The sequence below is a fragment of the Brassica oleracea genome, chromosome C2 (assembly GCF_000695525.1).
Source record: "Brassica oleracea var. oleracea cultivar TO1000 chromosome C2, BOL, whole genome shotgun sequence".
Lineage (NCBI taxonomy): Eukaryota > Viridiplantae > Streptophyta > Magnoliopsida > Brassicales > Brassicaceae > Brassica > Brassica oleracea.
Window position 1 is genome coordinate 29150576 of NC_027749.1, and position 13980 is coordinate 29164555.

At 34.7% G+C, this 13980-nt stretch overlaps 1 protein-coding gene and 1 pseudogene across 1 annotated transcript; both read right to left on the bottom strand.

Moving 5' to 3' along the window:
• Window positions 1-5970: 5970 nt before the first annotated feature.
• LOC106327714 (xyloglucan 6-xylosyltransferase 2-like) lies at window positions 5971-8078 on the bottom strand. Its single transcript, XM_013765949.1, has 2 exons — window positions 6910-8078; window positions 5971-6498 (listed from the first exon to the last, which is right to left on the bottom strand). Exons 1-2 carry the CDS (start codon window positions 7918-7920, stop codon window positions 6121-6123), a joined length of 1389 nt encoding a protein of 462 aa, XP_013621403.1. The 5' UTR covers window positions 7921-8078; the 3' UTR covers window positions 5971-6120.
• A 2940-nt stretch (window positions 8079-11018) lies between these two features.
• LOC106323947 lies at window positions 11019-12393 on the bottom strand (annotated as a pseudogene).
• Window positions 12394-13980: the final 1587 nt, after the last annotated feature.

A 13980-nucleotide genomic window follows, 5' to 3' on the forward strand; every position in this document is an offset into this window, starting at 1 on the left:
GCTCAACATAGGATTCTCCATCAGACTAGTTGCCGTTACACTCCTCAGCAGAATGGAGTGGCCGAGAGAAAGAATAGACATCTTATGGAGGTTGCCAGATCAATGATGTTTCAGATGAGTGTGCAAAAGAGATTCTGGAGTGATGCTGTGATCACAACTTATTATCTGATCAATAGGATACCAACCAGGATCTTAGAAGATCAGGCACCTTATGAAGTTCTCAACAAATGCAAGCTGGTACTAGATCATCTGAGGGTGTTTGGATGTATAAGCTATGTCTTAGCTCCGGGAGAGACAAGAAACAAGCTTGAAGCAAAGAGTATAAAGGCTATGATGATTGGATACTCAACTACACAGAAAGGATACAAGTGTTTTGTTCCAGATACAAGGAGAGTACTTGTATCTAGAGATGTGAAGTTCTTTGAAGAGAAGAGCTACTATGAGGATAGGGAATGGAAAGACTTGAAGGATCTTTCACAACCTTCAGATAGAGCTACAAGCTTGAGACATATACTAGAAGGACTTGGGATTGGAGTGTCCCAGGATTCGAATGAGGATCATTCATCTGCAGTACAAGAAGCTGAAGAACCATCCCACATTGATCATGAGGGAGGGAATGGAACCGATGTTGATGAGCATGGTGGCGGCAATCAAGATTTTGTGCATCATCCTGATCAAAGTGGGATACAAGATGAAGAGGAAACTGGTAATGGAGAGCACCAGGAACAAGGAGAAGTAGAAACAAATGAAGAAGAAGCACCAGAACAAGTGGAGCAAGTCCCAACTCTAAGGAGAAGCACACGGCTCAAGAGAGATGCTTCCAACTGGGTAAACACGAGAGTGTACTACAATGCCCAGGCTGTGGAGCATCCCTCTCAGGCTGTGTTTTCTTTTGCCAATTATCCAAATGAGCATTGTGCATTCGTGATGAGCTTAGATGAAAGCTTTGTGCCGAGATCATATGAAGAAGCAATGCTACATGAAGATTGGAAAGAATCAGTTGGTGATGAAGCTAGTGTTATGATCAAGAATGATACATGGTATGAAAGTGAATTGCCAAAGGGGAAGAAGGCAGTAACTAGCAAGTGGATATTCACCATCAAGTATCTACCTGATGGAACCGTTGAGAGAAAGAAAACAAGACTGGTAGCTAGAGGATATACTCAGACATATGGAGAAGACTACATAGATACCTTTGCTCCTGTTGCTAAGCTCCATACAATCAGAATTGTATTATCAGTGGCTGTAAACCTTGAGTGGGATTTATGGCAAATGGATGTGAAGAATGCATTTCTTCAAGGAGAGTTAGAAGATGAAGTGTATATGCATCCACCACCAGACCTTGAGAGTCTTGTGAAGCCAGGAAATGTGTTGAGACTCAAGAAAGCTATCTATGGCCTGAAACAATCTCCTAGAGCCTGGTACAACAAGCTAAGCACTACCTTGAATGGGCGTGGGTTTAGGAAGTCTGAATTGGATCATACTCTCTTTACACTTACCACACCTTCAGGTATCATCTGTCTACTTGTTTATGTTGATGATATCATCATAACAGGGAGTGATAAGGCTGGTGTAAAAGCCACAAAGGAGTTCCTAATATCTGTATTTGAAATTAAAGACTTAGGAGAAATGAAATACTTCCTTGGAATTGAGTTGTGTAGATCTAAGGAAGGATTGTTCATTTCCCAAAGGAAGTATACACTTGATCTTTTGAAAGATGCAGGTATACAAGGAGATAAGACAGCAAGGATGCCTCTTGAAGGTGGATACAAGATTCCACGTGAGGGGGAGGTTGAAGATAGCAAGACCTTTCATAATCCAAAGCTGTATAGGAAGCTAGTAGGGCAGCTGATATATCTTACCATCACACGGCTAGACGTATGCTTTGCTGTAAACCAAGTGAGCAAGCACATGCAAGTCCCAAAGGAGCATCATTGGCGTATGGTGGAAAGGATCCTCTTGTATCTGAATGGTACTTCAAGCCTTGGTGTTTGGATGAGATGCAACAAGAGTACTGAAGTAGTGGGCTATTGTGATGCGGATTGGGCAGGAGATAGAGCTGACAGGAGATCAACCACAGGCTATTGCACATTCATTGGAGGCAACTTGGTAACTTGGAAGAGCAAGAAGCAGAAGGTGGTGTCTTGTTCAAGTGCTGAGGCTGAGTATAGAGCAATGCTGAAGCTTACAAATGAGTTGGTATGGATCAAGGGAATCTTGAAGCATTTGGAGATTGAGCAAGCGGATCCAATGACTATGCATTGTGATAATCAAGCGGCTATACACATTGCAACAAACTCAGTCTTCCATGAAAGAACAAAGCACATTGAAGTAGATTGTCACAAGGTGAGGCAGATGATTGTCTTGGGAGTGATCTTGCCATGCTACACAAGGAGTGAGGATCAACTTGCAGATGTATTCACCAAGGCTGCGAGACAAAAGACTATGGAGTCCATTCATATCAGATTGGGACTCATAGATCTTTCACCAAGAAGCTGATCCCCTTTTTCATGAGGTCTTTACTCTTTTTCCCTCATCAAGGTTTTATCCCAATGGGCTTTCCTTGGTGAGGTTTTTAATGAGGAATATCTCATGGCTATTCCAAGCTTAATTAATATCCTAAGTTAAGCTTGAGGGGGAGTGTTGAAATGAGCTGATCAATATATGAGAGAAGATTGCTTAAGGAGTTGAAGAAGAGATGAGATGGTGTGAAGGAATAGAGAAGGAGTGTTAGGGATCGACCAGGCCGTACAAGCCCGTACGGGCCGTACCATCCGTACCGTCCGGGTCGATCCATAACTCGACCAAGAAAGGATTTACCGGAGGAAAAGAAGTAAACGGCCAAAGGGGTTTTACCTTAGGAGATGTGACCGTTTATATGGCTAAAGGGACTGAGCCTTATCCTTACAGGCTGGGACAGACTGTAAAGGTAAAAGGAGCATTATCCAAGATGCCAAAAACGTGTGACATCTTTCATTGGATCAATTTTGAATTAAACCAATCTTATCCTTGACTTCACATGCTTATGCTTTCTGAAAACCCTTATGTCTCTTACTATATATTGTAAACTCTGTCTTGATTAATGATTAACACGTTTTGATCACATTCTCTCTAGTTCATCATGGTTCTCTTTTTAATTCTTTTAAAAATAAAGTAACAAATCATACACAAAAGAAAATAATTATTTTTTTCTCTTGAACATAAGTGTGTTGTACAAAAAAAAATTCCTATGTTTAATTTTAATTGTCGCTTTAGATTTGTGCACACAGATTAAGAAAAAAATTAATGTTTTTTTTTATTTTTAATAAAAACATCATAACTTATAGACATATTTCAATCAATAAATAATAGATTGGAAAATATATAAAAAATCATATAGAATATAAAGTTAATAAATTTTTCATTGAATTTATAAAACGACACTTATTTAAAAAAATATTTTTACAGTACAACAACAATTAAAATGATGCGGAAGGAGTGATTGCTTTTTTTTCTTGAACAGAAATGCACAAATACGCAAGACATTATAATATTAATCAAACATCACTCATTCCACTTCTAAATTTTGTAGTAGTATTTGTAAGTTGATGTAACGAGTACTTTGATCTTTCTAAATTTAACTCCAGCTATTGTAACGACGCGAGCTTATGAAACATCTCCAAACTATGTGCACGGGTGTGAATGTGCAGCAGGAGAGAGACCAGAAACATGCAGGAGAGTTAGTCATACAGTTTTATCTATATTTATTGTCCATTCACATTTAATTTGCAGAACAAAAAAATATTTAATAAACTGTGTATATATAATTTTATACAAACAAGGAGAAAAAAAGTTAGACCGAATTTTGAGGTCCAATGGGTGATTTTTTTACTTTTTTGCCTATAAATATTATACACATTTTATTCTTTAGTCTAAATCAGATGACAATAATACTAAATAATATTTATATAAAATTTAGATAAATAGAAAAACATAAATGTTATAGTTGATTTTATTTTTCTTATTGATGATCATTAACATAAATAAAGTAATTACAGTTGTGTAAAAAATTTAGAATAAATTTAAAATATTTTTTATTGAAATCATTTAAATGAATTTATGTACTTTATTAATTTCATATAATTATAGATTTAAATTTTTTCTTTTATAATCATTTAAATGAATCTATGCACCTTATATATATGTATCAAATTCTATTAAATATTTTCATAAACAGTTATATATATATATATGTATTTACTTGACATATTCATAAATTTAATATAATTTCTGTAAAAGGTATTTATACACATTATTTTTATGCTATAAAAATATATAACTACACTAACTAGTCTTTTATAAGATTTAGAAAAATAGAAAAATATAAATGTTATAGTTGATTTTATTACAAATACATTACATGCAAACAAAAATATTTTATATTTATTAATTTCATTGTAAGTTGTAATTGTATTTAATTTTTATATAAACTTAAATTTTCATTGTATTTATTGAAACAATAATATTAATCTTTTATATACAAGAATCTGTAAAAAAATTAGATATATAAATCTCATATTTTTTAGTAATTGGTCAAATATGATAATTCGAAAAATTATTTTAACCATTTCTATATTGGTTCTTCATTTAAATTGCTTAATCCATCAAAGCTAGTCACCCATTCAAAACCTAACTCAGTGTCCTTATTAATCAAGTGTCACTCAATATGACTTTTTGTCTATTTTGTGGTGAATCCAGTGCCGGACGGAAGCGGAGGAAGCTGGTGCTTCCGGCCACCATTAGATTATGTAAATTAGCGGCCACAAATTTAACCAAAGTTCTCAACAGCACTATGGTTGCGATGCTGCTGTGAGGGACAAGATGGAACGAGTTCGATATTCCACTCTAGAGTTTTAAAAAAAATATTAGAATCAATTAATTTATAGGCCACTTTATTAATATTTGTTTCTAGCCTCATAAATATTGGGGCCAGCTCTGGGTGAACCAGATGAAACCAGAAACTGATTGTATGTTCTTTTCAGGGGCGTCCCTCAACACAGCGAGGTGAAGCACATGCCTTGGGCCCCCAAATTTTCGGGGCCCCATTAAAATTTTTTTTTATTATATATATTTTAAATTTTATGGTAAAAAAAAGATTGCCGAATAAAGTTAGAAACTTGTCCTAACAAAAATATCATCATTTCAATGGGATCCAATAGAAAAAAAAAATTAGTTTTAACCACCATAGTTTGAATTTCTTCTCATTTTCAAAGTTTTTATGTTTTTGTATGGATCCCCATTTTTTTTTTTGCTTGTGGCCCCAGTTAGTACAGAACCGCCCCTGGTTCTTTTCGCGCCCTTACATGTATGGCATTTGGTTGCAGGTCATAGGCTCGTTACTTCAACCAGCTCCTATCCCTGAATGGAATGAGATTCCGGCTCGGATTTTTGAAAATTTGCATGACCGGTTAACTTCTATTATATTGAGGTTAGTATTTATTATATTTGGCGTGAAAATATGGAAAAAAAGGCATACGCAGCAATTCGTCTAGTGGATCAACTAGCGAAGTTGATTGAGAAAACAGTAAGGCTTAGAATTTTATTTTCACGGTATCATGAGAAACTCATGCTAGTAGATTTTCTTCAGCGATGGTTTAGCGCTCACGTTGAGCAATGATAGAATTTTGTTTTGCATTGACCAGTATATGTGTAAATAACCATTTTTTTCCAGATGATAAATAATGTAACATTTCATAAAAAATGTGAGTATATTGTAAATGTAACTTGTTTTTTTTTTTTTTTTGTCAACTTGTAAATGTAACTTGTATACCAGAAAAAAAATCATTGATTAATAGATGTAGTTATATTGTAAATCAGGTTAAAAAGAAAAAAAAAAAAAGCTTTTTGTTTTTAACCCGATTTAAAAAAGTTCTTGAATTAACATTGATTATTGATTTATGAAGCTACAAAATCTCATGTTCTATAAGAAAGAAGACGCAACAATCTGAACTCTTTATAAAATTGTAGACGTAGAGACAAAACAAAAACAAAAACAAAAAAATAACTGTTGTCTCCGCAGAATACTTTTTCTTCATTTAGTACAACACAAGCAAAGACAATAAATATAGCAAGAATCCAAATTCAAACTTGGTTCGTTTGTTGTACCTTGACAGCTTTAAACGCTGGATGAAGCAACCCAAGCTCGTCTTTCATCTCAAGTGGATTGCTAGTCTCGTTCCTCACTCTCTTGACTTTGCGACTAGCCAAAGATTTGTGGGTGAAACCATAGATTTGCAGAATCTGATTATCCCCAAAGTTAAAGGCTCTGTCCATTTGCTTAAGACACCGTTCCACCGGGTAATCCCCAAACTTCCCGCAGGGTTTGCAACCCACAAAGTGAGTCACCAATGGCCACCTGTGGTCACCTAGACCCGGGTGGTAGTTCTCTATCATTTCTTCGTATTTGTCGACAAGTATTCCCCAGTAGCCGTGAAGATAGTATCCATTTTCTAGGTATACCTATAACAACAATGCAGCAGCAGCTCAAATGAGACTAGACCAACACCAGAACAAGATGCAACTCACATTTTCTGATTTGTGATGGGGAATGCAATCTTTATGTGGTGAATAGATGTTGTAAACCGAAAAGATGCAGCTCACATTGTGATTTGCGAATACAAATCCAATCTTGATGTGATCAAGAAACATTATAAAACTAGAAGATGCAACTCACATTGCCATCTATGAGCAAAAAAACTATCTTTATGTTATCAACAGAAGCGCTATAAACCGAGAAGATGCAACTCTCATTGCCATTTATGAGCAAAAAAAAAAAAAACGATTTTTATGTAAGCAAGAGATGATGTAGACGTAGAACTACTGGAACCTCAAGTTGCTCAAATTGGATCAGCCACAAATGAGTTATATTACCTTATTTCCCCAAGTGTCACGCTGAGTAGCCAAGAGATAAACCATAGCAGACTGATCATCAGCTTCGAAAACAGGCCTACCCTTGAGCTCACGGGTCAAAACCTTACCCGCTTCCTCACGGATCTTCCCTTTGGGACCCATAGGAGCCCAAGTGTCAAGCAAATCAAGCGCCCACTGATTGTTCCTAAGCAAGAAACTCCCAGTGTTCAACCCAATCCAATTCTTCTCATCATAAACCATCTCATTCCATCCGTGCATCACCAAGTTGTAATCTTTATACCTCTCCCACGGAAGCTCAAACGCCATGTCCGTAAACATAGCATCACTATCCATCCACCAGAGAAACTCAATCTCAGGGTGAGACAGCAGAAGCTTCCTTATCAACGGCAGCTTCGCCCAAAAACCAGCCATCTCAGCATCGAGGAGGGCCATGTTGTAGAAAATCTCGATCCCGTGAAGCCTACAGTAATCGATCTTGTTCTTGATCGACTTCAATAGGTAATGGTCTCCGACGGGATTCTCACACGGTTTCGGCGCCGAACCAGTCACCAAGAGGACACGTGGCTTGTTTGGTCCGATGAAGTTGGGGAAGGTAGGGTTCTTAGCTAACCAGTCGGATCTCTGTTCATCCCAATCGGATATCTTGGGTCCGAGAGTGTACGGCTTATTCGGGTCGGGTTTCTCTTCTTCTCCTTCGTCAACGAATATCTTGTTGATGTCAAACGTCTCGTAGTTATTGCTCCCGCCGCCGGATGAAGAAGAAGAAGAAGACGAATCGCCACCGGTCTGTATCTCTTCGAGTACACGGTGAGGCTCGACCCGTTTGCGCGATGTGTAGATATGCTGACGGATCTCGTCAAGATCTTGCTCCGGAGTTCCGAACTTGCCGGCGCCGATTGTGCCACGTAGGACGACTACGGTGAGAACGAGACACATAACCGTTACCTTTAAGTGACGTAAAGCTCTCTGTATTCTCCGGCACCGGTTGGCTCCTAAACACCTCTCCATCATCGTCTCTTCCAGTCCAATCTTCTTACAGATTCTCTCTGTTTGATAACGATCTAATCGGTGGTCTGTTTATGAGAAGATCTGAGTTTCCATTAATGGAGATTCGAAAACTTGATATAAAAAGAATATTCAGACACGAAGTTACTATTACAACATTTGACATTACAGTTAAGGCTGTCTTATTTTCACTCGGTTTTGTCGGTGATGGTGGTGTGTTAGTAGTGTTGTTTACACGTGGCCGGATTTTAGGGTATGTGACTTGTGATCTATTGTCCTGACCGTTGATGCAGTATGGATCTACAGATCCAACATCGTTGAAAAGTCAGCTCAGTAATACTGTGGTTTTTATTTATATAAATAGAAAAAGGTTGAAAAGAAAAGGGAACATTAATAGGAAATGATTTTCAACTTGTTTGATACGGTTAATTACTAATTAGAGGTTGGTAGGTTATCAAATAATAACTTTTTGAAATAATTATGGTCCGATATGTGTGTAAATTTTTAAAAGAAAGTGACTGTTTCGATACATATTAGACCATTAACTTACCTATTTTTAAAAATAATTTGCCAAAATTTCTCTCCTTTAAAAAAAATCTCATTTATTTATCAAATTCTAAATTCTCTTCTATTTATATACATAAATGAAAACGACAGAAGAAAACACGAGAAAGTTGGTATAAATAGCTATTTGAATATATTGTTACGAGTGTTCAAAAACAGAGAATAAATTGTTACGATTGTTTTTTTGGCAATAAATATAAACGCATTTCACTATTTTGTTTTCAAATTAAGAACAAAAAAATAGTTAAACCAAAAGAGATTTATTTTATTTACAACAACAATATTTAATTATTAAAAACGCAAATAAAATTCACAGTTAGTCTCTTCTTCTTTTTTTAGATGTATATGTTCATACATTTTCTCTCCATAAATAAATAAAATAAAGTAAAATTTGTATAAATTTCCACTTCAGTTTATCAAACTGACTAACAAACTAGTACTAATATACTATATGTAAACTATTTCTCTATGTTTTAATACCGAGCAAGATTTATAACCATTGCAAACAAAGTTTCTGAATTAATTTTTCTGAAATGGTATACATTATTATGTATTTATGTTACAAAGTCATTATATCGAAGAAGAGCATTTGTTTAAAATAATATAATTTATGAATTAGTTTATAAGATTTTGAATGTAGACTTTTATATAACTATTTTGTAGATCTGGATACTTTACCGGATCCAAAAAACCAAACTAAAATCAATCTCAAAATATAGTTTTCATTTTGGTCTGGGTCCAAGGAAAAGTACATATTTGATTATTTTTTCTTCGACCCACGTATGTTCGATTACGGATCCTACCCGATACTCGATCGGGTATCCAAAGTACATGAAATGTTTTGTGTTTGTGTATTAGGTATATTTGGGTATTCCATATATGTTTTCAATATTTCGAATGTGTTTTCGGTATTATGAATACTTTTCAAGTTTTGGATTCAGGTTTCCGATTATAGTTTCGAGTTTCTGGTAAAATTTTAAATTTTAAAAAGTATATTTTGGGTATTAGGTTCCTCAAGTAAGATTTATGGTAAACTTTTGGGTTTTTTTTGGGTATTTGCATATTTTTTCAGGTATTTGTTAGTGTTTTCAGATATTTTTCGTGTTTTAGTATTTTTGAATTTTCAGATACTTCGAGTATTTTTGAGTCATAATATATATATATATCCATATTAATTTGTACCCATTACTTATCCAAAAATTATGTTTTTTACATGTATTTGAATTATGGATCCAGAGCCACACTTAAAAATTTGATATGTATGTCACGTGACGTTATTTTGAATTATTAGAAAAATATAAAGTAAGACCAATAATTAGCTAATGAATAGATGCGATAGCTTTGTTTTAGTAGATTTTGGGATGATTCCTTTTTAATAATTTTTATAATCATTTTCTGTATTCTTCTTTGAAATCGTATATATAATATACTCTTAACAAAAAAAATCTCAGAATATATATATACATAGCATATTCACAATATATTCGTTTTGCTTTGACATTGTTTGTTATGATTTAAGCAATACTAGCTTTTGACCCGCGTGTCTGCGAGGATGTCATTTTGTGTCATTTTCTTTCAATGAATAATATATATATATATATATATATATAATATTTAATATATTAAATAATTTGTTTTATATGACATGTTTGCTATAGGGGTGTCCAATCTGATATTGGTTTGATTTCGGTTTGGTTTTTCTGGGTTTTCGGTATTTTGGTTTATAAAGAATAGGTACTATATTAAAACCATATCTACTTTGGTTTGGTTCGGTTTATATACAGTCGGTTTTTGGTTTATTCGGTTTTATACCAAAAAAATCATAAATACATTTATCTTTTATAATATTTTGTAAATTTTACTTTATATGGTTAGATATGAGTTTTAATATAACATGAAGATATTTTTATTTTTAAATAGACCATTTTATTCTTATTTTTACTATTTAAATAATTAGTAAACAAAATAAGTTAATAATTGCAATATTTTTAAAATAAAAATAATAAAAATTTGTAATCCATAATACTATTAAATAACTAAATATTAGCACACATATTTGTCAACAAAAAGATAAAAAAATATATTTTGTTTAATTTGATAAAAATAACCTTTAACTTATTATCTAATAAATTGTGTATATAATCTAATAAATTCTGTAAATCATATCAGTAAAATAAATTGTGTATTTATTATTAGTTATATTATATAATTTACATATAGTTATACTACAATATTTTAATTGATCAGTTTATTCGGTTTATTCATTTTGATTGGTTTATATACCAAACCATATCTATATACTGTGGTTTTCTAAAAATAACATTCATTCAGTATACTCGGATATTACCAAATCCAAACCAGAACACCTCTACACATAAACATTTGTATTGTTTATATGTTCTAATTTATTGTTTAGATTATTCAGTTCCTTTAGTTGTTTATTTATATGAATGTATTGCACTTTGTAAAAATTTGGAATATAAATTAAAAACAATTTATACGAACGTGTGTATATGGTTTTAGTAAGAGTCTCTCGTGGCTTAATGACTCGAGAGACTTTCGAAGAAGATATAACTCATACTTTTGCTAAACTTTATAACATCTATCACCCATTTGGGCACAACTCTTTCAAATATCCCCAGCGACTCAGCCTTGTACTGCAGCGCAGCTTCTTCACCAGCTGAGTTATTTACCCAAGTTAAGGTGAATGATAAACCTGTCATGGTCAAAAGCCATGGAGAAAGATTCAAAATTGGTGCTTTTCTGGTGGCTGATGATCTAAAGTGTATTTTTTACGTGAGAACAACCCGCATAACTATACAATGACATAACTATGTGCCAAAAAACAAAATGACCGCTTGATGGATGGGAGGCAACAATGCAGACTCGTTTGTCTTTATTAATTTTTGACAATTTCATTCCTGTCAAGTGTTCCCCAAGAGCTTGAAATGGATAACCAGCAGATTACTTGATCCATAGTCAGTTGTTTTACAGAATTGTGGTTCAGCAACCAAGAGAGTTTCCATGAAACAAAAGCAAGAAAATAGTATTAGTAAGCAAAATTTTGATGACTCACTTAAAGAAGATGATTCAGCTTAAGTCAATTTGTTTTATCGTTGTTGATATGTGACGTATGCTAATATAATATGAGGTGATACCACATCCGTTTCCATGATATCCTCTGTCTGCCTGCTATGTTTCGTCATGCTTCTCGTAGGTGATACCGTGTCCGTTTCCACCATATCCTCAGTCTGCCTGCTACGGTTCCTCATGCATCTTGTTGTAACTTGAGGAGATTTAGGAGTCTTTCGTATTCTTCCACTTTGATTTTTGTTATTGTGAGGAACTCCCTCTGATATCAGCTCTTTTAGTTTCTCAACTTGCTGGGAAAGTGCCTTGTCTGTAATTTTTTTTATGCCCAGTTAGTAAAAGGACAAAGCATTTGATGCAGAAATCAAGAAAGGCTCGAGAACACTCTCCATTAAGAAAAAAGAAACTTTCTTACTCTTTCGTTCTTCTTCCACAAGACACTTTTGAGACTCCAGACGCTCCTCGTCCCTGGTCTATCTGTGGACCAAGACAGCCATGGTTTTACATTTCACAAGAATCCAGAAGCAAGTCCAGGGGAAGAAGATTAACACAGTAATATAGGGTACTACATGACTGATTTCAGCTATCTCATTCCTCAATCTCTCCATGTTCTCCGTTAAATTCTGGTTTTCACTTCTCAAATGTTGTGTCAACGCCTCTGAGGCTACAAAAGCAAAAGAGATAAGGACATGCTAAGAGCATACTTTTAAAACACTGGAGTTCAGCAGAGTCCAGCATGCAATAAACAACATAAAAATAAAAATAAACTGAATTGTTACATAATTCCAAATGTTTACAAGGAAGCTTAGGGATTCGGAGTGGCATTGATGCTCTTCTTGTTTCCTATTAACCTCGTCCAATTCCGAAAACTTCTTCTTCTAAAAAACAAAATCGAAACAAAAGTTTTGTAAGATCGAAATCCCTAGAAATTAAAATCAGAAATCAAACCTTGAAAGTGTGTATTTGTCGTAGATCTTGGCGTAGAGAGTTTCCATCTCCTGCTGAAGAATCAAGAATAATTTGGAGATATAGCGACCCGAAGAAGACGAAGCAAAATCAAGAAGAAAAAAATAGAGGGTAAAGTAATGTTACAAAACGACCGTGTATAAGTCCAATGGCATTAGATTATAATTATTTAGAAAAAATTAGGGTTAAGTACTAAATGTACTTTTGTTTTAATAGATTAGATAGTTAGTGAATTTAAAATTTTAAAACAACGTTTTCAACAATATATATGAACAATTTTTTTTAATTTAATTATTTGTTAATTAGCAACTAATCTTATCATTTTAACATTACAGGAATCATTTTAATAAAATGTATATCAAAACATTTTAATAGCATTGAGGTGAGAGTATGATCGTAATATAGCTTATGTGATGAACATGTTATGATTGGGTCATTTCTATGGGGGTCTAGCTATTTAACAATGTCATGGTCTTGATATGAACAAGTGTTTTGACATCTTGTATTTTTGTTTCAGGAAGAGAAGACATGTAATGGGAAAATATATCTTACATTCTCCATTATCAAAGAGAAGCTATGAAAACTATAAAGTTAACATGAGACATCGAAGGAGATTTTTCATTTTAACAGACAGAAGTTCGATCTTGTAAAGGATGGAGTGTACCTTATAGTTCGGTCAGATTTTTATTATGATTTTAATGACAAAGGTATAGGTGTTATAAATCATGGAGTGGATTGCCATTAACCAAGACAAGAGGAGAAAGTTCGTCGGCCACGTCAAGCCCAGCCGCGGCCGCAAGGAGGAGAGAGAGACGGTCAATGACCTAGCCGACTTAGAACTTAGGATGTTTTCCTTTTCTATGTTTTAGTAGTTTTCCTATTTCCTGTTGGATTAGGATATGTAGTCTTTCCATTTATCTTTATCTTGTAATCCTTATATAAGGAACCCCCATTGTTCATTAATATACACATAAATATTCAGTCTCTAAACTCTCTAATTATAACACGTTATCAGCACGATAGACTCCAAAATCCTGAGACAAAACCTAACCTAAATCCGTCACACATAAATCCTAAATCAGGCGCAACCTAAAATCGATCTATCTCTCAAACCCTGAGGAACCAGACGACGAGCCACATATCATCTTGAAGCTCTTGACGAGACGAATCCATCAGCGTTCTTCGATCCGATCTCAGACGCACCCACATTCGCAGAAACAATACGCGGCGCCGTCTTGATCTTTTGGAACCCTAATCCCGAAGAACCCTAAACTGTTCTTGCTTGCGTTCCGGCTTGCAAACTCCGATCAAGCTCAACTCCGATCAAGCTCAGCTTCAGGCGTTCCCTGTCCGTGATCAACGTCCTCAGCCTCAGCTCAGCTTACAACTCAGACCAAATCCCCGACCAGACGCAACCGTCCGCAAGAAGAAACAAGCTCGCGATAG